The sequence below is a fragment of the Bos javanicus genome, chromosome 9 (assembly GCF_032452875.1).
Source record: "Bos javanicus breed banteng chromosome 9, ARS-OSU_banteng_1.0, whole genome shotgun sequence".
NCBI lineage: Eukaryota > Metazoa > Chordata > Mammalia > Artiodactyla > Bovidae > Bos > Bos javanicus.
In genome coordinates this window covers 74,424,101-74,450,815 of record NC_083876.1, presented here as the reverse complement: position 1 = coordinate 74,450,815, position 26,715 = coordinate 74,424,101, and the positions used below count along the sequence as shown (strand labels likewise).

Below are 26,715 nucleotides of genomic sequence, written 5' to 3'. Positions count from 1 at the left end.
TCAGTTGCTCAGTCGTTTCTGACTCTTTGCAACACCAGGGACTATAGCCCGCCAGGCTCCTCTGTCTATGGGATTTCCCAGGCAAGAATACTGGAGTGAGTTGCCATCTCCTCCTCCAGGGTATCTTCCTGGCCCACGGATTGAACCTGCCTCTCCTGCTTGGAAGGTGGATTCTTTACCACTGAGCCACCTGGTAATTTAAGTATGATGTCTGTGATTAGACATCAACTCTTTGGAGTAAACAAGTAGCTTACCCTTTATCCCTTAAAAATATCTTGGTAACTTGGTAGAATTATCTGTTGCAATTATTTAAATAATATTTATATCTTTCCTGTTGTGTACTTTGGCAGACAAAATGGATTTTTATAGAAAAGGTTATGTTGGCATTTTATCTTGTTGTAGATGAAGCTTCAATGCAACTGCTTCAGTTTCTTTCTGGAAGTTGATTGATTACAAACTGTTAATAAAAACCAACATGTGTCTGTTCCATTCTTCGTGCCTTATTGTCAGTTTTGTAGATGAGTGATGTTTTCGGTGGATTCTGTTCCCATACATCACATAATTTCACACAGTGTTTGGTTGATATTGATATTTGTAAAATCAGTGTCTCTACATTGAATTTGTATTATCTCAGTATTGGACAGATTTCTTTGTTTTTTGGATGAATATCATTTTCCATAACTGTCATAACTTCATTTTTCATAATGAAAAAAAATTATCAGAAAGGGATTTTCAGTCACTATTCATTGTTGCTGGATGAGCTCCCTCTAAATTTTAAAACCTCCACAGGGTCTTACAAGCCTCTAATGTAGTCTAGTGGGGCTGCTGAGTCATTAGTTTTTGTTCTATTTGGAATGTGTGAAATGCAAAAAAAAAGTAAGTCTTAATCGAGTCGTTTCTGTCAATATGAATAAGGATGCAGTGTATGTCCCAGATACATTATCGTCAAATATTCTCATTTAATTGCATTTGTTTTTGCAACAAGAAATGAGCAAGAGTGCTGAATAAATGGTTCATTGTTCTTATTGTTGCATCAATTTAAACGTGACCAGATGTTGCAGCATGCCACAAAGTGGGTCTGTTCTGGTGCAGAAGGGTAAATCAGACTCTGCACTGTTTCTCAGCATCTCTAGTTACATATGTTGCCATGGTGCGGTGCCTGCAAGTTTGCATAGCGAAGTGACTGCTTCCTAGGTTTGCCTATGAAAGAGTCAAGATACTCATCAGCATCTACCCACATCACCTGCCGGTGTATCACCTTCAAAAACACCCCACCTGTTTCCCAGCCAGACCCTGTTCCTCCATTCTCTGTTTCCTCTTCCTGCTCATCGTTCTTGCTTCCTGGAGTTTGTGGCTGGGTCTCCATTTCCGGCAGGGTCTGAAGCCGAGGAGACCTGAACGCCTCCGCAGGGTCCCTGTGCGGTGCTGCCTCTCTGTCCTGGTTCCCACTAGCACAGCCACGCTGACTCTGCTCGTCCTTGGCTCCCGGATGCTTCAGCTACAGACAGAAACTTCAAAACAGTCATTCGTGTCACTTTTCCCCCTAATGGTTAAGTAATCACCTCCTGGTGCAGGTTAAGGGAAAGTTAAGTAATCACCTCCTGGTGCAGGTTAAGGGAAAGTGGGAAAGGCTGCAGAATTATTAAATTGTGCAGAAAGTGGAGTTCTTAAGATGGGGTTTTAGTCAGATTTCCTTTTCATTAAGATGATAACCCTTTTGAATACATTTCCAGCAGGCTTGTGGGGCCTTACCTTTCATTTACCCAGAATCTGCTGAAGCTAGATTAGTTCACAGCTGGAAGTGCCATCTGGCACTCTTGTGACTTCCCATTGCCTTCATCACAAATTCAAAGCTCTTGGAATCTGAGGAGGCAGTGACCTCGGGCTGTTTGTCTTATTTTCACCTGCCTGCCTTCCTACACCCCCCGTTCTGACTGGACAGTCCCTTGATGCACTCTTATCTGTGTGCCTCTGTAGTTTTGCACATGCCATGCCCCAGCCAGGAGGATTCTCGGCATCCCCCTCACGTATCCATATTCTCTCCATTCGTCAAAATCTTTATTCAGTGACATTCCCATCCCTGCTGCTGCTGCTGCTGCTGCTGCTAAGTCGCTTCAGTCGTGTCTAACTCTGTGCGACCCCGTAGATGGCAGCCCACCAGGCTCCCCCGTCCCTGGGATTCTCCAGGCAAGAACACTGGAGTGGGTTGCCATTTCCTTCTCCAATGCAGGAAAGTGAAAAGTGAAAGTGAAGTCGCTCAGTCGTATCCGACTCCTTAGCGACCCCATGAACTGCAGCCCACCAGGCTCCTTCATCCATGGGACCCTCCAGGCAAGAGCACTGGAGTACTACCCCCTGAAGTACGGCCTCTCACGTCTGATTACCTATAACACTGTATCATTTATTTGGTTACTAGTCCTCTGTAGTGTATCGATTTTTGAAAACTGATTTGGTCTGTTGTTGTAAATGCCTATATTTGTTTGCATATTGTCTCCACCAAAGGACAATGAGGATCTTGGAAGTAGATGCGATGTCCTCAGTTCAGTTCAGATGCTCAATCATGTCTGACTTTGTGACCCCATGGACTGCAGCACACCAGGCTTCCCTGTCCATCACCAACTCCCGGAGCTTGCTCAGACTCATGTCCATTCAGTCAGTAATGCCATCCAACTATCTCATCCTCTGTTTTCCACTTCTCCTCCAGCCTTCAATCTTTCCCAGCATCAGGGTCTTTTCTAATGAGTCAGATCTTCGTATCAGGTGGCCAAACTATTGGAACTTTGGCTTCAACCTCAGTCTTTCTAATGAATATTCAGCTTGCAGTCCAAGGGGCTCTCAAGAGTCTTATTCAAAACCACAGTTCAAAAGCATCAATTCTTTGGCACTCAGCTTTCTTTATGGTCCAACTCTTACATCCAAATATGACTACTGGAAAAACCATAGCTTTGACTAGACGGACCTTTGTTGGCAAAGTAATGCCTCTGTTTTTTAATATGCTGTCTAGGTTGGTCATAGCTTTTCTTCCAAGGAGCAAGCCTCTTTTAATTTCAAGGCTGGAGTCATCATCTGCAGTGATTTAGGAGCCCAAGAAAATAAAATCTGTCACTGTTTCCATTGTTTCCCCATCTGTTTACCATGAAGTGATGGGACTGCATGCCATGATCTTTGTTTTTTGAATATTGAGTTTTAAGCCAGCTTTTTCACTCTCCTTTTTCACGTTCATCAAGAGGCTCTTTAGTTCTTCTCTTTCTGCCATAAGGGTGGTATCATCTGCGTAGCTGAGGTTATTGATATTTCTCCCAGCAATCTTGATTCCAGCTGGTGCTTCATCCAACCCGGCATTTCACATGATGTACTCTGCATATAAGTTAAATAAGCAGGGTGACAATATACAGCCTTGATGTTATATTGATGTACTCCTTTCCCAACTTGGAACCAGTCTGTTGTTCCATGTCTGATTCTAACTATTGCCTCTTGACCTGCATACAGATTTCTCAGGAGGAGGTAAGGTTATCTGGTATTCCCATCTCTTGGAGAATTTTCCAAAGTTTATTGTGATCCACATAGTCAAAGCCTTTGGTGTAGTCAATAAAGCAGAAGTAGATGTTTTTCTGGAACTCTCTTGCTTTTTCAATGATGCAATGGATGTTGGCAATTTGATCTCTGGTTCCTTTGCCTTTTCTAAATCCAGCTTGAATATCTGGAAGTTCTTGGTTACTTATTGTTGAAGCCTGGCTTGGAGAATTTTGAGCGTTACTTTGCTAGCATGTGAGATGAGTGTGCAGTAGTTTGAGCATTCTTTGGCATTGCCTTTCTTTGGGATTGGAATGAAAACTGACCTTTTCCAGTCCTGTGTCCACTGCCAAGTTTTCCAAATATGCTGGCATATTGAGTGCAGCACTTGACAGCATCATCTTTCAGGATTTGGAATAGCTCAGCTGGAATTCCATCACCTCCACTAGCTTTGTTCATAGTGATGCTTCCTAAGGCCCACTTGACTTCACACTCCAGGATGTGTGGCTGTAGGTAAGGGACCACACTCTTGTGGTTATCTGAATCATTAAGATTTTTTTTTAATAGTTCTGTGTATTCTTGCCACCTCCTCTTAATATCTTCTGCTTTTGTTAGGTCCATACCATTTCTGTCCTTTATTGAGCCCATCTTTACATGAAATGTTCCCTTGGTATCTCTAATTATCTTGAAGAGATCTCTAGTCTTTCCCATTCTTTTGTTTTCCTCTATTTCTTTGCATTGATTGCTGAGGAAGGCTTTCTTATCTCTCCTTGCTATTCTTCGGAACTCTGCATTCAGATGCTTCTATCTTTCCTTTTCTCCTTTGTTTTTCACTTCTCTTATTTTCTCAGCTATTTGGAAGACCTCCTCAGACAACCATATTTCCTTTTTGCATTTCTTTTTCTTAGGGATGGTCTTGATCACCTCCTCATGTATGATGTTATGATGCTAGGTCCTACAGTCTTTGTATTCTTAGCGCATAGCACAGTGGCCGGCCCATAGGAGTGTCTGTAAATTTTTACTGAAAACATGTAACATTTCTGAGCCTGGGAATACAGTGGTTCCATTGACAGTAACAAGGAGACCGGGTTGGCTCATTTTGTGAGGACGGTTAGTTCAACTTTGACATAGTTTCAAGAGATAGCAGAGATACATGAGCATATTTTCCCTAGGGGTGGAAGACTGTTTATAAATGCAAAGCATATTTATAAATCCAGACTGGAAAACAACTGAGGTCAAGATTGTGCTTTAGGCCCTAAAGGGGGAGAATATTTCTGCAGGGAGAGAAATTACTAGGGGAAATCAAAAGCACCCTGGAATTAGAGGTCTAGAAAAGGAAAAAGTTGTAGAAAAGATGTATTGTTCATTTAAGATTTTCCCAATACTGAGCACAAGGTGTCCCCTGGAGTAGGGTATCGACTGAATAAATGTGAAGAAAACTGAAATAAAGTAGAAAATTAAACCTAGGTTTGTCTAGTGCTGACTCCCATGAGCTTTGATCATTCCTACACAACTTCACAAACAGGAGGAATTTAAACTGAAAAGCTCTCCATGTGGAATAATCAGGAAAGTCATTAGAAGTTATGAAATTGCATTATGACTTTCTTATTCTAATGCAAGTTTTATAAATAATGTTGGATAAAACATTTAATAGCAATGCCTTAAATGTTACAATATTCCTGGAAGCTCTTTTAGAATAAATTTTAACTGTCAAGTAAATAAGCAAAAGGATTTCATACAGTAGAACATTTTAGGTGAAACACTCTGAATTACCCGAGACTGTCTCGAGAGTTCTCTTTAATCTTTAGATATTGTGATTTTAAACCAGTAATGTTCTTCGTTTGCCATAGTTGTATTCAGTAGTCAGATTTTCATGTAAGATATTTGTGATTCAGGTTCTGTGATTCACTGAGAAGGACTCAGAACTTAACATATAGTCATACTTGTGCCTAAGATTTATCATAGCAAAAAGACATAAAGCAAAATCAGACCTTTCCAAGGACGCACTGGCAAGCCTGGAATGTTAACTTTCTTTCTGCCCAGGTAGATTGATGCTATGAGACACACGAGGTTGCAGTGTTCAGCCATTTTTTATTACAAAAAAAACAATTGTGTGCAGTTCAGACTCCAGTTCTGTCTTCTGGTTTACTCCCCAAAGGTATGTGTGTAGCCTTGGGACTTGATTCCACAAAGTCCAACCCACTCTGAGCAGGGTTAAAGTTTTGCTGTTTCCCAGTCCATATGCCATGCTTGATCTAAAACACTGACAGAAAGACATTTTTGTGGGGGTTAAGACCACCTGTGATTCATTGAGTTTAAGCTCAGCATGGTCCCTAAAGTTGTAGTTGTAGATGTCTTATAAGAGTAAACATTTTGACTAAACTAAAGCATTTGTTGGACCAGTTATCTTCATCACATGAGAGAAGGCACTTCAGCCCCTACAGCCAAACATAGACACAAAGCAGTGAGAACCCCATGACCTTCATGGAAAGACATTGCAAGGAGTGGATTAGTAGTGAATCATAGAGGAGGTCGATTGTAGACACACATTTGTGGCACTTCCTGAAGCTGCAGAATTTTTTACTAAATGAAAGCTCTGAAGGTCTGCTGCCTGCATCTTCTATTGCAGAGTGATTTAGAGACAGAGCCTCAGACCACAAGGGTGCTTCTCTCCATCCTTCCTCTTCTCTTTAACACTTTTACATGTGCTGCTAATGGAATAAAGCTTTCAAGCTAGCAGGAAGATCAATAAAAATTTTATGAGGCTAGCAAAGTCTTATTGAGCGTCATAGTATATGGCTCAGTTTTCTCTTCTGAAAAAATGAAAGAGATTCAAATAAATAATGCTGGAAATGTCATCTGGGTCATTTTAAAACTGGGATTTTGATGGTAATTTTTAAAAGGATGTATGTGTTAGAAAGTGGCGGATTCATTTCGATATTTGGCAAAACTAATACAATATTGTAAAGTTTAAAAATAAAATAAAATTAAAAAAAAAAAATAAAACACATAAAAGGATGTATGTGATCCTACCTGCTAGTTACCTAGGATTTCCAGATTTTTAAATGTTGGAAATCTTAAAATGGATAAATTCCTATTTTCATTCTGTTCTCAAACAGCGAAATTCCCTGCCATTTGTTTGAAAAAAAAAAAAAAAAAACAACCACCAACCAGCCCTCTCAGAAGCTACTATTTTCCTGCTATTATAAGTGAGTTTTTTTTCTTTTTTGAAGACTTATCCTTACTTTTGGCAACTTGAAAGGCATTACATCTCAGAAAACTGTCATCTCTCTAAGCCCCAGAAAGACTAATGATTAAGTCAGGAAACTAGAAACTGTACTCTTAAGTCCTACCTTCCTGTACCCCCCAGGAGGTGTGATTGTAGCTGAGCTACAAACCTCTGAAGCCAGCAGCAGAGCCAGGCTCTGCTCCCTAGGACTGCTGTCACCGACTTGACACAAGTTTGCTTTCCCTGTTAGCGTTAAGCAAGCAAAGCCCAGAGGAACTAACTAGAAACCTGCCTTCCCACATTGGTGTAGGACTAGGGGGAGAGCCAAAAATACCTGCCACCTTTTATTGAGCCTTTCAGTGGGCCCGGCAGTCTCATTTAATTTTCACAACCCTGAAAGTGTTTTCCTGCATTGCAGATGGGGAAATTATGACTGAGAGGTTGAGTGACGTGCTGTGGGTTCACAGCTCATAACTGGCAGAGCCTGGTCAGCTGACTCCAAAGTGCATACCGCCTCCACTACAACCTCAACACACAACTCTACACCTGGGAGTGTGGGAGGCCCAGGACCTTGAGGAAGAGCATAAATGTTGAGAGAAGGAGGGCTGAATGTTTGCTAAACACCTCCTGTGGGCCATGTTCTATAATAGATTCTTAACATAGATCTTTTCAATTAATCCTCCCAGTGACCCTCTGAGTTAGGCCATTTCACCCTCATATTACCTACTCAGAGAAGTCAAGAAACTCTGATAGTCACTCAGCTAGTAAGTAGCAGGGCTCACAGAGGCTTCTCTGGTGGCTCAGATGATAAAGAATCTGCCTGCAATGCAGGAGACACAAGAGACACCAGTTCAGTCCCTGAGCCAGGAAGATCTCCTGGAGAAGGGAATGGCTACCCACTCCAGTATTCTGACCTGGAGAATTCCATGGACAGAGGAGCCTGGCGGGCTACAGTCCATGGGATCACAAAGAGTCAAACACAACTGAGCAACTGAGCCTACACACATAATCTTGGCTTAAACAGACTGATGTTCAAATTTACCTTTATTTTTACTAAATTTAGCCTATCAGTTTTATATGAACATAACACATTTTAAGATCAATTTTAAATTTGTTTTGTTACGAATAGGACTCAGAAGGATTTTGTGATAGAAATGAATTCCTGAGATCCAGATGATAAGAAAGTGGCCAGATAGATCCAACTCAACTGAGTCTAATAAAAATCAGATATATTGATAGGCAAATTGGAATTCAGGTAACCAGACCTCCAGACTTCCAGTTTAATTGAAATTTACATTTTACATTTGAATTTCAAGACAAAGCAAATTACAACCAAGAAAAAGGGGGAGAGGGATTACCCAGGAATTATTTGGAAAAGTCTCTTGCACTGAGTATGTCTTCTTTTGAATCTCCTCCATGGTCTACTGCAACATAATATTTAGCTGCGATTGATATCTGTTGTCCGGACCTGGGGGCATTGCAGATAATCAACAGAGACAGATTAAATTATGTCAAATATGCTAAGGTAAAAAAGAAATGAATGCATATGAAATACAGTCTAAACAAATAGTCCTAATTATCTTTCAGTTAAGTAAAAATGAAGAGCAGAAGATCGCTTAAACAGCTTACTAGCTAGGGCTTTATTTGCTTTGTGCTAGAGGTGGCTGCATAATAAAAAGAAAATAATCACAGTATTCCCAATCTGTGTGCACTCCTTTCTGTTTATCTTCTTTATGAGCAGTTTTGAAAATACCTTGCAAAAGATGGGAGAAAGTTGTTCTATCCCTATTGAGCACCAGAGTTCCAATTAAATCAATTTGTGGTCTTTAGGGGCTGTCTCTCAAATTGTGAGGCTGTAGGCCAGTATGAGCTAGTGTGGCCTTTACCTGCCGCATAGTGATAACTGGCAACTTGGTTTTGGCGAGGGGGATGAGAGGATGAGAGTGTTATAGCAACCAGTGTTTATGTTTGAAAGTGTTATTTAAAGCCAACAAATTGTTTGAAACAGGGCAGTTAAACAGTGTTAAAAGTACGGCATAGGATGCTTTCTGCTGTTCAGTCTGTGGTTTCCTATGCCAGCTAATATCATATGTAATTGAGAGGCATCCATAAAAATTTGGTATATTCTTTGTTCAGAGCTTAAAGGTAAAGGTTTAGCAAATTTAATAACTTTTTAAAGTACATCTGGGGTACCATTTTTAAATTTAGTCTTCCTGAAGTATAACTGTCACACTCTTTCAGGTTCAAAAACCCTGAACTACTGAATCTCATTTTCTAGTTATTCTCCATTTCCCTCAGCCTAGTGGAGGAGATAATAAATGTGCAATGTGTCAGGGGATAAGGGCTACAAACAAGGCAGAGTAAGGAGGAGAGATGAGTAACGCAGGTGCTATTTTAGATAGATCAAGAGGACTCTAATATCACATTTGACCAGAGACCCAGTGGAAATGAAGGACAGACTCGTGTTAACATCTGGGAGAAGAACATTTCAGGTACATGCAAAGGCTCTGAGATGGACGAAGTCAGTATGTAAGATCTGAGCAGAGTAATTAAGAGGTTAAGTGGTACAAGGTAAAGGCCAAACCATTTAGTACCCTGTAGGCCGTGGACAGCCCATGAGTTTTTCTGAGTGGGATGGTGGCTGTTAGAGGAGTGACATGACTTATGATTTAATGGGATCACTCTGGCTGCTGAGGTGAGCAGAAACTGAAAATCAGTGGTAGGATCCGGTAGACTGGTTAAGAGGACATTCCAGTCACACAGGGAAGAGAGGATCAGAAAGGTAGTGATAGAGGTGATGATTTTTTAAGGTAGAGCTGAAAGAACTTACTACTGAATCAAACTTGGGGAGAGATTGGAGGACAGAAGTCAAAGCTGATTCCAAGGCTCCAGGCCTAATCTACTGGAAGAATGGAATTGCTTGAATGGATGGGGAAGACTGTGGGTGAAACAGATTTTCAGGCAGAGGGCAGGAGGCAGGGAAAATCAAGAGTTTGGTTTTTGACACCACTTAATGAGAAGCAGCAAAATACTTTAAATATCTTTTGAAAAATATATTATTAAAGCAAAATGTGTAAAGAACAATTTACCTGGAGGACTTTATACTTTATATAACCAGGGAGTTGCCTGATATTTCTGCCCTTTGGTCACTTACTAGAATACATTTCCCTTAGTCTCTTGAATGATCTTTGTTACTGAACATTTGTTAGAGGCTTTTCCAAAATCCAGTAAATTATATCCCTTATTCCCTTTTGGTGACCTGCTTGGTTATGTTCTTGGAATTTTTTGGTTCCAAATGCATGACCTTTGTAAGAACAAAGATCAGATGCTCTAGATCCCAGTCTTATTTCTTCATGGTTACTCTATGTATAAACTGGAACAGCCAGGGTAAATGACTTCGTGGACCCTGAAGACACCACTGCTGTAGGGTTGGTCGGTTGAGCTGAGGCTATTGATTCTTGGGTGTGTTCTTCCCACTGAACCTTATGCTCATTGAGGGTAGGAATTATCAGCTGCTTAATCTTTGTATTTCCTGAGTTTAGCCTAGTACTTGATACAAAGGTTGACAGCAAATTTAGAATATGTGAATGTTTCTGAATAAATTTTGAGAAACTAAATATGTCTTCTCTTTTATCTCCTCTGTGTAGCACCTGATGGCAACAAAGTACAAGATAAGAAAACCACTGCCTCCCACCGGCCCTCCACTATTTCAGGACAAAATAGCAACCACTCAGGAAATAAACCAGGTACTATGCATTGCCTTTGCTGTGGAAAAAGGAGGGTAATCCCAAAGGTCTTAGGCCTGCTAGAATTTAGGAGAGCTTGGTTTCAGTCCTGCCATCAAAACACACATTTAGACAGATTTCTATAAGTCAGAAAACCTCTCACACCTTTATTTTCTTTCTTTAAAATGGAGATTCAAAGCTAAGCCCTACTCACCTCTCAGAATCATTTTGACAGGCAAGATGGTATCTGTGAGTGCACTGTTAACTGTCAAGCAGTGTGCGAGAGGTAATAATTTTTCCATTCTGCCTGAAATGATAGAAATGACACACTTTTTTTGTACCTGTATGCCCAGCATTAGTGCATATCTCTTTTGTGACTTTTTCAAAACCCACTTAAGGAAATCATTACACACAGCAATACTGTATAGAATTACGTTTTTGTTCTCTGTTGCCTGCAATGATTGTACACCTACACAGTAATTTCATTTAATAGCCTGTGACTCATGGTCTGTTCCATTCAGTGATACAAAGAAGCAAACACTCTGTAAACAAACTACAAACAATGGAGTAAACAGTTCAGTAGCTTCCAGGTATCCAGCAACCATGATGTGGTCTTTGGGAGAGACTGACTTACACTATGATGACCGGAGATAGCCAAAGGAAGGGAAAGGCAAACCGAACACCTCTTGAGGTTCTTGGAAGCCTGCTTCATGCTGCATGCAAGGCCAGAGTTACTCAAGAACAGTGCGTCAGTGGGCCTAAAGATGGAAATAACTGTATCTAGCCCCATAGAAAACATTCCCTGTCCCGCCTAGTTTTGTGGGGCCTTTTTTCCTACATGGAGGAGCTCTTGAACAGAGCAGATAAGTCTGCCTTGCCATTCAGATGATGTATAACAGGTACAATTACAAGTACTGCATTTGCTACCATTAGTAGCAAATGATGTATAGTTTCAGTGGAGTTTTAATTCACAGGCTGAGGTTTTCCCCATTTAGTCAGTTTACATTTTCATTCATTTATCCGTCCATGTATCCACCCAAAGCCCAGCCAACATGTAATGTTTCTTGAGTAATTGCCCAGTGTTGGGGGACCCTGAGAGATAGTGTGTGAGCAAAGCAACAGGGCCGCTGTCCTCACAGGGCTCATTCTAGTGGACCTTCTTACCCTGTACTCCAGTGGGCATCCTTGGAGAAGCAGAAGCTGTTTAGCATGGAAATCCCCTTTGTTTTATCATGAGAATTGAACAGCTAAATGGTTTATATTGATTTTCCCTTATTCTCTCCATCAACCATCATTTCTAATTCCTCTCATTCTTTACTGTGCAGTTGATACTTTTATATCCTGATAATTTGTTTATTCATCTGGTAATAGCACTGTGTAGGTACTAGGAATATATTATTGAAAGATAATCCTACTTTCTAGCTGACAAGTATAGTAGAAAAAAATCAGTATATGAATAGATCATTCTAACATACTATTTCCATTGTGAGAAGAGAGAGATGCAGAGTGCATAGAAATATAGAGGCCAAAAGAAAAATCTTTTCTACCGCAATTGACTGTCTCTTCATAGAACTATTTGGTTTATATTGCTAGAGTCAAGTTCAGTGAGGAGACGTTTCATTTCAGATTGTGTCTTTTAAGTATACTGTGTCTGCTTTCTTGTATATACACATAAGCACAGATATACCAAAGACTCTTATTTTTAAAACCACCATGTTATTTTCCTGAGTCTCTCTGAAGATGATATCAGAGGTTCCATGTTGGAGTTATAGGTTTGAGTAAAACCTTTTGATTTTATGGGATATGAGTCATGGGAATGTCTGTCTAAAGCATTTTTATTTTATTTTCTTACTTCAGGAACTTGAAGTACATGCTCTTTGGGGGATATTTTGAGTATTGCCCTAACCAAATGCGAATATCCTGACAGTAGTTGTTCAGACAGGAGTCAAAGTATAGTGAGTTCTTATAAAAAGCCTTGTCACAGTGAGTTTGTTTTTCTTGATCTTTGAGGGTCACGCTTTAGTTCCAGTTGTTTCAGGACTGTACCTGTTTTCACATGTAACCACAGGCTATTATCAGCATGCCCTTTGACTCTCAAAAGTACCCTGGTGTGGGTGGTCCCCTTACTTTTCAGTTATCACAGGTAGAAGGTTGGATGCAGAGTGTGGCTGCAAGTGTGTCTCCACTGAAATCCTATTTCTCTTAAAAACTTTTCCTTCTAAGAATTAAGTAACAATTCTATTCTAACTGTTAGATCTATTGGGAAACAGTGTGAAATAGTCATGATGTCAAACTATTTTCTCTACCTTCATTTTGTTCCAGAAAAAAAAGTGATATGAGGAGAGAAATGAGATGGAGAAAAAAAAATTTCAGAAAATTCGCTATTTACTTGCAATTATTCAATTGTATTTTTTTCCTGAAATCCTACCTTTAAAGGTCATTTTAATCAGTTTTTAATGATTAAACCTTAGAATTGTAATCACTAGTATTTACTAATACCTTTTAAAAAATCTGTCATCAAATACAAGTTTGGTATGAGTTTGCCCTCATAGTGAATGTTAATTCCATTAACGTTTAGAGTGTGTAGGCCCCAAACGTTAGCCAAGGTTGCTGGCTCGTTTGTTCTTTCATTTAATAAATATTCGTTGAATGCCCTCCTTTCTGCCAGGTATAGTCCTAGGCGTTGGGAATATACAATGAACAAAACTGACCCGGCTCCGCTCCGCCCTACCCATATTCACAGCCATCTTTAATTTGCAACAGGGTGTTTATTAACATTCCGGTAACAAAGTGACCTTCTTATTAATGTGACCAGAAGGATGGGAACAGAATTCAAACTGAATACCTTTTTCACTCTACAGTGCTTTTTAGTGCCAGGTCCAGAAACCAACCAAAATTGTGTAGACTATGATAACCACTACGCACATTATATTTCAGAAGTGTGTTGTATTTGTTCTTTACTTTCTCAAATCGAATTCTAAATCAATAGTGGTTGAGATCAGTGCTGAAGTGACAAAAGTGACCAGGGAGAATTATTGAACTCATAAGCATTGGCCTCATTTACAGTGTTTATTGATATATCTTTATAGCACTATATACAGCCTGGTTTCTGAGGTACTGGTGTTACCAGACAGAATACAGTTTATTACATGTGAAGAGTGTAATTTTCATATGGAGTGATATCACAGAAATCAGAGGTAAACTATGCCCTTTCTTTGTGCATCTAAAAGGCATGTGTTCCTTTGCATAATTGGGTGCTGCCTCATGACTGCAGCGACACCAGGTATTGACTTGGGACTCTCAGCGTTGGTTGGGGCGGAAGAAAGATCTTCACGACCCAGATAATCATGATGGTGTGATCACTCACCTAGAGCCAGACATCCTGGAATGTGAAGTCAAGTGGGCCTTGGAAAGCATCACTACGAACAAAGCTAGTGGAGGTGATGGAATTCCAGTGGAGCTATTTCAAATCTTGAAAGATGATGCTATGAAAGTGCTGCACTCAGTATGCCAGCAAATTTGGAAAACTCAGCAGTGGCCACAGGACTGGAAAAGGTCAGTTTTCATTCCAATCCCAAAGAAAGGCAATGCCAAAGAATGCTCAAACTAACGCACAACTGCACTCATCTCACATGCTAGTAAAGTAATGCTCAAAATTCTCCAAGCCAGGCTTCGGCAATACGTGAACCTTGAACTTCCTGATGTTCAAGCTGGATTTAGAAAAGGCAGAGGAACCAGAGATCAAATTGCCAACATCCGCTGGATCATGGAAAAAGCAAGAGAGTTCCAGAAAAACATCTATTTCTGCTTTATTGACTATGCCAAAGCCTTTGACTGTGTGGATCACAATAAACTGTGGAAAATTCTGAAAGAGATGGGAATACCAGACCACCTGACCTGCCTCTTGAGAAATGTGTATGCAGGTCAGGAAGCAACAGTTAGAACTGGACATGGAACAACAAACTGGTTCCAAATAGGAAAAGGAGTACGTCAAGGCTGTATATTGTCACCCTGCTTATTTAACTTATATGCAGAGTACATCATGAGAAACGCTGGACTGGAAGAAACACGAGCTGGAATCAAGATTGCCGGGAGAAATACCAATAACCTCAGATATGCAGATGACACCCTTATGGCAGAAAGTGAAGAGGAACTAAAAAGCCTCTGGATGAAAGTGAAAGTGGAGAGTGAAAAAGTTGGCTTAAAGCTCAACATTCAGAAAACTAAGATCTGAATGTTGGCATGGCATCTGGCCCCATCACTTCATGGGAAATAGATGGGGAAACAGTTGAAACAGTGTCAAACTTTCTTTTTTTGGGCTCCAAAATCACTGCAGATGGTGACTGCAGCCATGAAATTAAAAGACGCTTACTCCTTGGAAGGAAAGTTATGTCCAACCTAGATAGCATATTCAAAAGCAGAGACATTACTTTGCCAACACGGGTCCATCTAGTCAAGGCTATGGTTTTTCCTGTGGTCATGTATGGATGTAAGAGTTGGACTGTGAAGAAGGCTGAGCGCTGAAGAATTGATGCTTTTGAACTGTGGTGTTGGAGAAGACTCTTGAAAGTCCCTTGGACTGCAAGGAGATCCAACCAGTCCATTCTGAAGGAGATCAGCCCTGGGATTTCTTTGGAAGGAATGATGCTGAAGCTGAAACTCCAGTACTTTGGCCACCTCATGCAAAGAGTTGACTCATTGGAAAAGACTCTGATGCTGGGAGGGATTGGGGGCAGGAGGAGAAGGGGACGACAGAGGATGAGATGGCTAGATGGCATCACCAACTCAATGGACATGAGTTTGTGTGAACTCCAGGAGTTGGTGATGGACAGGGAGGCCTGGCGTGCTGCAATTCATGGGGTCACAAAGAGTCAGACACGACTGAGCGACTGAACTGAACTGGGGTGGAAGAGGGTAGGTGAGGATGACTATGTTGTTATTAAAAACTCCTTCTGAAAATTTTTGTCAAAATTTGTGTGAAATTTGTAGAAATGTCATATACTCGGTATTCTATGAGCAGAATTTTACTTCATTGTCTCTATTTATATACTTTCTATAATGTGCCCATGTAACTTTTATAAATAAAAGTTATTTATATTATTTTAGTTATTATGGTTTTCAAGTTTCATAATAAGTGCAAAGTTTTCATAAGGGAGTAAAACCTCACTATTAAAGGACTTTTTTTAAGCAATAAGTAATTGCTACAAGTCTTGCTTCTAACTTCATTTTGGCTTGGATTCTTAGATCATTTTTTTCTTCAAAATATCATTTCGATAGGGCTGTCATTTCCAAAAACAAACGACAGCAAAGCTCCCCTGTCTGTGACCGTTAACAAAGTGCCTAAGGCGGTCTGCATGCCTCTTTTCTAGCGTCAGAAGCAAACCTTTTGGGACCAAAGGCTATATTTTTCTACATAAAAAATATTTGAAACCTCATAAATGATTAGCAAATGGGGGAAATATCATAACTAATATGAGCTAGTTAGGGGTTCATATTATCAATTAAAAAATACCTTAAAGCAAAGGAAATAAACAAAATATCATCTCCTGGTCCTGCCCATGACCCCACTGCCAGATTTATGCAGCTTCTAATGCACTTTCATACAGTTTTATTTCTCTTAAATGTTCAAATTCTGTAACATTTAGGAGGCATTTGGGATGCAAGGCCTTTAAATCTGTTGAAGTACTACTATGTTGTCTCTAAAGTATTATTCCAGTAGGTTTTTCTTTTTAATGTGAGATTTTAAATTGTTAATTTAATAGCAAGGAAAATAATGCTGATTTTAAGTGTAATTATTATCATCACCATTGTTATCATTACTATGCTTTTGTTTTTATTTAGAAACAGCAGAGTGAGCGTATTTTTATAGACCTCTGCTGGAAAGCCATTAGTGGCATCTCACTCACAGCATAACCCAAAGTCCTCACCAGGACCCCAGCCTCTGGCTCCATCGCTTAAATGATCTCACTCTGCTCCAGTGGCTCAGATCTTCATGTCGTTTCTTGAACATCTTAGGTACTTGCGACCTCAGGGCCTTTGCACTTGCTTTTCACCTCTTGGAATGTCTGCACAGACAGCTCCCTTATTTCCATCAAGTTTTTACACATAAAAGCTACCATCAAGTTATAATTCCCTTGGCACCTATCCAAAATGCCCAACCTTCCATCCCTGCCATTTCACAGTCCGTTTTGTTGCTTTGTTATCTCCTTAACATTTATCTCAGTCTTAACATTCCCAGGTGGGTCAGTGGTAAAGAACCTCCTGCCAGTGCAGGAGATTTGGGCTCAATCCCTGGATTGGGAAGATCCCCTGGAAAAGGAAATGGCAACCCACTCCAGTGTTCTTGCCTGGGAAATCCCATGGACAGAGAAGCCTGGCAGGCTCCAGTCCATGGGGTCGCAAAAGAGTCTGACACAACTTAGCTATTAAAACAACAACATTCTATGTGCTTGCATGCTAAGTCATCTTTGTCAAGTCCAACTCTGTGCAACCATGGACTGTAGCCCGCCAGGCTCCTCTGTCTGTGGAATTCTTCAAGCAAGAATACTGGAATGGGTTGCCATTTCCTTCTCCAGAACATTCTATATATTGCCTGTTTTTCCATTCTCTATATTTTACATATGTTTTCCCTAAGCAAGCTTTATTTGAGCAGAAATTTCTGACTTTTTTGTTAATAGCTCTCCTTTCAGCACATAAAACACTGCCTGATCACAGTAGATATTTAGTGTATTCAATGAGTGCAGATAGTTACTGAGATTTATCAAGTGCTAGGCACTGTGCTGGAGAAGGCAATGGCACACCACTCCAGTACTCTTGCCTGGCAAATCCCACGGACTGAGGAGCCTGGTAGGCTGCAGTCCATGGGGTCGCTAGGAGTCAGACACAACTGAACGACTTCACTTTCACTTTTCACTTTCATGCATTGGAGAAGGAAATGGCAACCCACTCCAATGTTCTTGCCTGGAGAATCCCAGGGACCAGGGAGCCTGGTGGGCTGCCGCCTCTGGGGTTGCACAGAGTCGAACACGACTGAAGCGACTTAGCAGCAGAAGCAGACATTGTGCTAATGCTGTTGTAAGCATCATTTTATTTAATCCATATGGTAATGTTAGATAGGGTCTATTTTATCCTCATAGACAACCAGTAAAAACCCATGAAACCGATGTCACAGCTTAAGACTTAGAGAGCTGGGTGAGTAACTCGGCCAAGTCTCATAGCAAGTGAGAGAAACAGAACCAGAAGTGATTTCATGCCTGTCTGATTTCAAAGCTGGGCTCTTCATGTCCAACTGGTGACTGACCATCTATTTAGTAGAATAAATTCACTTAGGATTCTATTTGTTGTTAAGGAGCAGACTTTTTTTAATTTAATTTTTTTATTTTTTATTTGGCTGTGCTCTGACTTTTCTCTAGTTGTGGTGAGCGGGGACTCCTCTCTAGTTGCAGAGCACAGACTTCAGGGCACACAGCCTTCAGTAGCTGGGGCATGTGGGCTCGGTAATTGTGGCTCCCGAATTCTAGAGCACAGGCTCAGTAGTTGTGGCGCATGGCTTGGTTACTCCATAGCATGTGGGATCTCTCAAACCAGGGGTCAAACCTGTGTCTCCTGCGTTGGCAGACGGATTCTTTACCACTAAGCCACCAGGGAAGCCCCAGGAGACTTTTTAAAACATAAAAATAATAAGAGTTCAGTAGTTTAGGAACATAAAACCTCATGAATAGTGTTTGATGAAAATAAGCCAAAGGCACAGTTATGTTTTTACATAATTTGTTTTGTCTGTGTGTCTTTTTCTTTTACTTATTTTTTGAGTCTTATTGAGATGTAATTAACATACAGCATCAATTAAACTGTAAGTTTAAGGTGTACAGCATAATGACTTGACTTGTATTATGACATATTTATTCCAATATATTTAGTTAACATCCAGCATCTTATATAGATATAAAAAGAAAAAAAAATAAAAATGATTTTTTCCCTTGTGATGAGAACTCATAGAATCTAACCTCATATATAATATTTTTAAATTGCAGAAAATACTGGGAAATTCTCAGGAAAATTATAATAAAGTACATCACTACAAGTATGGTCATAATTGTTGTAATGTTACTATAGGTAAGATGTAGTAACAATTCATTCATCAGATGTACCAGACAGATATTTATCAGTGTATATCATTTTTAAAAATCTGCTCCTCTTATGTCTCCCATCTCCTTTTCAGACCCGCCACCTGTGCTTCGTGTTGATGACCGGCAGAGGCTCGCGAGGGAGCGGCGTGAGGAGCGGGAGAAGCAGCTAGGTATGTCCCTTTCAAAGACACTGTTGTTGAAATGTTACTTTTTCCCCCCTAGGATAATGGATACTTAACATTAAGCAAACAGACATTTCTATAATAGCCATGCTGTCTTGCATGCCTTTATGAGTTTTGCTGATGGATTGGGAGACAGAATTTAGAATGTGATATAAACATAGAACCAAATTTTTACCCACAATGAAGTCCAGCCCAAGATTAGGGAGATTTTCATTTCTTGGTGTAAGACAGTTTCATCTGACACTGGAGGAATGTATGTATGAGAGGCATGATGGCTCAGCTTACATTTTACAACTTAAAAAATACCAGGAGAGTAAGCATAGGGTTCTTTTTATGTGCCAGTTATGAGACTGTTAGTGCTAGGGCACTCACTGCTTTCCACGTTAAAAAGAACACTGCTGCTGAATTTATAGACAGATGCTACCAGTATGCTGCCAGGAAAAACACAAGACCTGAGCTGCAATGTCTGACTTTTCTTTTGTTACCCAAGGCCCTTGCAAAAGTTTAAGAACTGCAGTATTTGCCACACGATCAGCTAGAAAGCTGGGTCACGGGACTAGCTGATCAGGAAGCCAAGATCCAAGCACTCAGCGATCATCTTCTAGAGCATTGAGCAAGGATATTGGTGCCAGCTCCTCCTTTGCCTGAATGTCCATTTATGCAAAGTTTGCCAAGACAGGATATTCTCTTTATGTGCCTTGGAAAGATGAAATGTCTAGTCATGTGTCTCAGTGTTTCCAGGGTGTCTGATATTTTAAAACCAGAACTGACTTAGGTTGTCACAATCTTTCCAGTGGATGACTTATAACTTTTCTAAAGTTCTACTGCATTTTATAAGAGTTAGTGTTTCAATTGGAGAACCCAGCCCCATATCCCATCTCTGATTATTTGTATTCAAGAACCCAGATTTGTGAGGTTCATTGGAAGCTGGTTTTCCAAAGTCTGTTGACATTGTTTACATTCTTTGAACACAGGCCTCTTTCTCTCCCTTGCCATCATGGTCATGTGAGGTTATTTCTTCTGATGCCAAGGTTTTTCCAACACAAATTTCAATGACTTGCTGGAAGTTAACAAGCTGCATTTCTCTGTGTTTAAAGTTTGTGCCTACGCTTGAAGTTCCCCACCTCTGGGAGGTCTCCTTCCAGCCACTGGTTCCTGGAGAACAGGGCTACCTGTGGCATGTTCCATTCCTCTCTGCTTGGAGTGCTGTGCAGTCTGGATTTCTTCCTTTTATGAACTGTGCCTACTGCTCCCCAGGCAAGGTCAGTTTGACAAGTGGATCAGAACTGAGAGGGAAAGAAAGGCAGAGCTACAGAAGCAAGAAGAGATTCCAGATGAGCATAAAGCAACAGGCTGCTGCTCCAGAAAGTGGAAGTGAAGTCGCTCAGTCGTGTCTGACTTTTTGCAACCCTATGGACTGTAGCCTACCAGGCTTCTCTGTCCATGGGATTTTCCAGGCAAGAGTACTAGAGTGGGTTGCCTTTTCCTTCTCCAGGGGATCTTCCCAACCCAGGGATCAAACCCAGGTCTCCTGCATTGCGGGCAGATGCTTTATCCTCTGAGCCACCAGGGAAGCTGCTCCAGGGTGGTTGGTATTTACACTCTGGTTTTGAATCCATCCAAACAGGGAAAAGCACTCTCCCCCATCCACCCCATCCCTGTCGGGTTAGGCTTCACCCTATTAAATATCTCCTTACCATCCCAATGTGGATTCATAGCTGCCTGAGTTAAAGGAGCTCCATAGGGTGAGGAGACTATTCCTTTATGATTTAAATCCCATCAAGAATTAGCTTTTACACCTTAACTCACGTCTTTCCATTCGGGTTTCTTTGTCTTTCAAATCCAGGTGTTACTAGTTTTATCATGGAAAGCATGATTATGCTGGCCACACAATAATGATTTCCCTTCTTATGCTATAAAGTTGTATAGCTCTGAGCCTGCAGATTCCCTCTGTAAGTTGCCTTGCTTAATCTGTTAAGTGGCTGGGTTTCTTCTTAATATATAACCCCATATTTTAAAGCATATTTCAGACCATACATCAGTGGTGTAGAACGTGCATCATTAATTTATATATTTTAAGACTGCTATTTGCCAGGCATATAGCATATTTGCTATATGCGAAAAAGATGAATAAAGGTTGAGACCCAGCCCTCCAGGGTTAGCTGCAGTCTAGTGGGAGGTGGGAGAGGGTAGATAAATACACAGCAATTCTAATAGAGGATGGTATTGAAGGAGTGCACACATGGGGCATTGAGAACCCACAGAAGAACCTAGCCCAGCCTGGGGATGTCAGGGACCACCTGAGCTTCCAGCTAGAGGATGAACAGAGTCATCCAGGGAACTAGAAGAGATGGGGACTGCAGAGCAGTGGTGCGAGGACAGGTGGCAAAAGGGGATTTGGTAACAGATCCAACATCTGTTCATCATCAGATTAATATATGGGTCAAAGTAAAGTTCAAATTATTATATTATCCTGTGGTCACAACTTATTTGGTGAGCTAGTAGCTCAGACAATAAAGCATCTGCCTGCAATGCGGGAAACCTGGGTTCTATCCCTGGGTTGGGAAGGTCCCCTGGAGAAGGAAATGGCAACCCACTCCAGTATTCTTGCCTGGAAAATTCCATGGACAGAGGAGCCTGGCAGGCTACAGTCCATGGGGTTGTAAAGAGTCGAGCACAACTGAGCGACTAGCACACCCAGCGTATTCTAGGCTTTGTTTTTCTTCCTTCTTACCCCTGCTATATTTAATACTACAGTTTCCTTACTTTTGATCTCTTCTCTTGCTGTTGACAGCCATAGTTTTAATGAAGTAGCATTTTATTTATTGTATTTATATTTTATTTTGCTCTGCACTTTTATTTTTATGTTCTTATTTTTCCTGCATTAATTGTATTTCCTTTTAAAATTTTAAACCAATGTGTTTTGGCCTCTTCTTTTCCACTTAAGTTCTCTGAGTAGAAATTAATCTTCAGAAATACACAAACATGGAAACGTGGCCTTACGTTTGTGAAGAGTCATCTAAAACCTAGCATCTGATTTAAGCTGTGCCTTAGAATACAAAAGGGCTATTTCTAAAAGATTTTAGTACTAAGAGAAGATCAAAGGGCATCTGATAAACTACCCATAAACTGTTAGCAGAAACTATGATGGCAGCAGAATAGTGTTTTTTAAAAAATGGCAGGTAGGGTGGAGGAGTGGCTATTACCTCAAAGATCTTTGGAGTGTGCTTTTTGAAAACACAAAAAGCAGTTGATAATATCAACTGTTACCAAGCTTTCAAAGTTTAAAGCTTTCCAAGTATAAAGGAAAAAAAAGAATACATCTCAGAAATTCCAACAAAGCAAAGTTGAAAGCAATTGGCTGGTGAGATTATTTACTGTTGAATGTAGGCTGAAATTAATATTGAAGCCATTGAAGTTTTTTTTTTAAGACCACATTTTAAAAAGCAAAGTAGAAAGGAGGAGAATAAAGATCTTTGCTTTGGGTGACATGTCATGTCTGTATTGTTTTGCAAACAGAGGGTCTGTTAATAACTTTCTGTGGGTTAAATCTCTGAGTCATGCTTTAATGCATTGTGATAGGATTATGTCATGTGGCCTGCTGTTTCTACATTATCCTTCAATTTATCACATAAAATCAGGCATAATTCTTGAAGTGAGGGACTGTTCTGTTCATTTGGTTGGGCATATATACTCTGAAAGCTTTATTTTTCTGCCTTAAAAGGTTTTCTCATGAAGAAATGTCCTCAACTAGTCTATTTCATTTGACTCTAATTCAGGTCATTCCTTCAAACTTCTCTCTTGACTTCTGCATATTTTTTACCATCTCTCTTCTAAGCTTTAATTTTGTTTTTTTCCTGGGCTAGGTGGGGAGAATTGTATTTGTTCTCATGATTTCTACTCTCCTGTGTTGATATTATGGGTTCCACATTCCCAACTCACTCTTTAAGGTAGTAGATGCTTTCCTATCGTCTAAAACTCAATCAACTTCTATACAGTAAGTTGTCCATCGACTTTCACTCCTCTGAGTCATTGCTGTGTACCAGTCAGTTGCACCAATATGCCTTCCACCCTTCCCCACCCCCACAGCATTATTTTTCAGGTCTTTTTTTTTTTTTTTTAATACTTTCTGCTGCTGCTGGAGGCACTGGCATCTTTCTGACTCCCGGCCTTAACTACTGAATCTTTTGCAGGATAAAAAGTTCTCTTCCCAGTGGTCCAGTGCTGTGCACTGCCTAGTCTCCACGCTGGCCTGTTGAGCCACTTGTAGGGCCTACTGGTCAGTCTGGACTCAGCCTAGTCTTCTAGCGGTGGCTTCAGGTTTGTAGGTGGAGGTTGCCTCACAGCCTGTCCCTAAACCCACATAGTCACAGGTCCAGTGCTCCTCTGTCTTCAACAGAGGGCTCAGATCCTTGCCTTTAAATTTGCTGCTTCTGCTATCATCCTACTGCAGACTTTAATAAATTTGGACTTTAGTTACCCAAAAGTGTCTCACTGACCTACTTGGTCCATCTGTCACATTCAGTACCAGTCCTTCTTTTTGAAGCCTTCCTAGTTTTTATGATCGTTTCCCTCTTGGAAACTCTCATTTTCTTACTATATATTGTACCTTGCATAACTATCATGTTTTAGCTGTTTTGTATGTTATTGAACTTGTCTAGTGGGACTTTATAGAACGTTCTAATTGTATATATTTCAAGCTTTTAAAGAATATGGTCATAGTCTTCTAATTCTTTTTATCCCAGTACATAGGGCTAAATATAAAACAGGTGCATAATTTTATGACTATCCTCAAGCGTTTAATTAAATACTAATAATATTATTAATAATAATCATGTTAATTGAGCACTGACTATGGGTAAAGCAATGTTCTAAGCACTTCACTCTGTATTATCCCGTTTAGGAGCAAATTAACACAATGGTTGTACTTTCTGTTGTGTAAGCCTGCCATAGTTGCTGATGTAAGTTATTTTATGCATTGTCTTTTATTTTTTTAAAAATGCAATGGGATAATTTAGCTTAAGGAAGGAACTGGACCCTTTTTTCTTTCTGCCGTATCAGCTGTTTATGTACAGGGTCACCAAGATCCATGTTTACATTCTGCAGCAAATGGCGATGCTGTTACACAGAGAGCAGTCCCTGTGCTTTGTATTCAGGTGGTGGGTTTTTTCAGGTTTCAGAGCTGGGCACATACGCAGCTCTCGTGTAGAGGACGAGCCTTTCTGCTTCCACATACAAGCAGGGTATGTGCATGCTGTGCTCGCTGTCCACTTGACATAGAACCAGAGGGTAAAGGTAAGTGTTGGAGCAGATTCTGACATCTTTCTGAAAATACTTTGTGGCATTGACCGTTTGTTAACCTTGGAGTCATTAAGAGTCTGTAAGAACTTGGAATAGATCCTGGTTACTAACCTGTCTTCTAAAACATCTGCAAGAATCAAAGCATGTGAAATTTATGTAATATAAATTTTTGACTTTAGTAAAGTAATACCACCACCACTACCACCACCTCCTTTTTAAGAAGCTATTTCATGCTATTTTAATTCACGTATTCATTCACCTAGTATTTGATATGGGGTCACTATTGAGCTAGAAATCCTGGGGCTATTGAAGTGAAAGATCAATTTTCTAACCTCCTAGAACTTACATTGCTATGCCCTCCACCTGGAATATTTGGCCTGAGAGATGCATGTAAATAATTTTCTCTCCTCCTTCAGGTATTGTTTAAATGCCATCTCTTTAGTGATGCCTTCCCTGGCCATCTTCCTCAGATTTGCAGCTCCCCAAACTAGCAACCTCTATTTTTCTCCATGTCATTTGCAACATCTAAACATGTATATATTGATATTCTACTTGTTTATTGTCTTGTCTGCCTTCACTGGAATATAAGCTTATTATAAGAAAGGACTTATGTCATTTTTTTTAACTTCTGTAGCCTAGTATCTAGAAAAGTGCCTGGCACATAGTTGATGTCTAACAGCTGTTGGTTGAATGGTAAGCGAATAGTCTGTGCATTTCAATGTATATGCCACAGGTATACTGCAAATTAGTTAGATATTACCAAATTATCAGGTAATATCTGTCCTTATAAATCCAGTCAAACAAGTCTGAAAATCTCATTCTTAAGCAGTTTCTCAGTTAGATGAACAAGGACACAAAGATAATCTATATAATGGTTGTACCTTGAAACTACTTGGTCTTCAAATATGTTATGAAACTAATAATCCTACAGTATGCTGACAAATTCTAAGGAATATATGAGGAATTATTGAGCAGGCAAGTAGTCTTCTGTGTTTAGGAAGATATAAGATTTCCCTTTTTGAAGGTGATACAGATTAAGTTTGAGGTAAGACTCTGATGCTGGGAGGGATTGGGGGCAGGAGGAGAAGGGGACGACAGAGGATGAGATGGCTGGATGGCACTGACTCGATGGACGTGAGTCTCAGTGAACTCCGGGAGTTGGTGATGGACAGGGAGGCCTGGCGTGCTGCGATTCATGGGGTCTCAAAGAGTCAGACACGACTGAGCGACTGATCTGATCTGATCTCATCTGATCTGTTGGATCAGAGGCTTTTGAGAGTCTGTAAAATCATGAAAGATTATCAGTGAACTGTATGATTGACTCCTGTAGCTCATGAAGAAAAAAATTAAATTTCTCAACTCTCTCATTCAGTTCATTCATATTGGGTTTTGTGGCTAAGTTCAAAGCTGTGCAAGATATCTGTCAGAATGTAATATATTAGAAACAACCATAAGATAATACAAAAAAGATTTTCACGTTCAATTAGATTATATTTGCCTTGTTTCTCAGATAAATTCACCAGACTTTCTTGCCCCTCCAGTCATAACTTTTCTGCTTTGCCTCTCTTCCCACTCCCAGTTTCAGCGTGTTGTCAACTCAGGGGCAGCAGTGTTACTAAGAGTGTGGTCAAGACATACATGATCATTTCAATCTGGCTTAGAATGTTTGTCTCAAAAATGTTGATAGAGTAGAATTAATTAGTAAACAACCAGTGATGCTGTACTCTGATTAGAATCACAAGTGAAATTGTCCCTGGTTTCATACTTCACATTATCATTGCTAGACATATAAGGAAGTCACTGGTTTTGACAAAACTGTCCTCAGTACATACACACACACACACACACACACCCCCCCAAAAACCCAGACTTTGGGCTTCGGGCAAGCAGTCTTTCTAGTCCAAATATATGCTGGATAAAACTTTGACAGATCTGTGGTCATCTGTGGCTTCTGGTTTCCTAAAGTTGTCTCTTGATGAATAGAGTGTACAAAATCTCTCAAGGCTGCCAGGCAGGCTGTGAACAGCCAAGGGTCAGAGTACATGTGAGTGGGAGGCATACGGACATGAGCACATACTGCAGCGCTGCATCAGGAGTCAGGCACAGGACTGGGAAGAATAAACGCTTGTTGTGGAATGGATTAAATAACTCACAGGCTGAAGCTTTAACATCAGGTGAATCACTGTGACTAAGCAGCCATTATTTATTTCTCCCAAGTTTACTTTGCCTGTAAAGCTCACAGTCTTAAAGCCTGAAAAGTAAGGGGTCTTGTAAACGGATGATGAAGGCCAAGAGTGATGTGAGAAAATCAGGATCTTCACGTTGGGTGCCCACTTTCTCCCGGTCTAGAGGAGGAGCCTTAGTCATGGGAAGTATTCCCAATCCTGCCTTTTAGCATAATGGTTCCTTGTTTGTTTGTAGAGTCAGACAGTCCAGAGTTTGGATTCCAGTCCCCCCGCTGACTTACTGTGAGACCTCAAGCAGGTTACTTCCCTTCTCTGTAAGTTTAATAGCAGTGTCTCCCTTGCCAGGTGGCTGTGAAGGTAAAGCCTATAAATCACTGGTGTCAGCATAAAGAGCTGAGCACAGCTCACCATGACGACTGTGATGATAAAGGTGAGGATGGCAGGTCAGGTGAC

At 40.4% G+C, this 26,715-nt stretch overlaps 1 protein-coding gene across 12 annotated transcripts in view; it reads left to right on the top strand.

Moving 5' to 3' along the window:
- Positions 1–26,715, top strand: part of MAP7 (microtubule associated protein 7) — a 176,383-nt gene that overhangs the window by 106,129 nt on the left and 43,539 nt on the right. For all 12 annotated transcript variants that reach the window (XM_061428086.1, XM_061428088.1, XM_061428095.1 and 9 more), the window contains exons 2-3: positions 10,390–10,488; positions 18,686–18,763. In XM_061428086.1, coding sequence (XP_061284070.1) covers positions 10,390–10,488; positions 18,686–18,763 — 177 coding nt within the window. The remainder of the gene's footprint in view (positions 1–10,389; positions 10,489–18,685; positions 18,764–26,715) is intronic.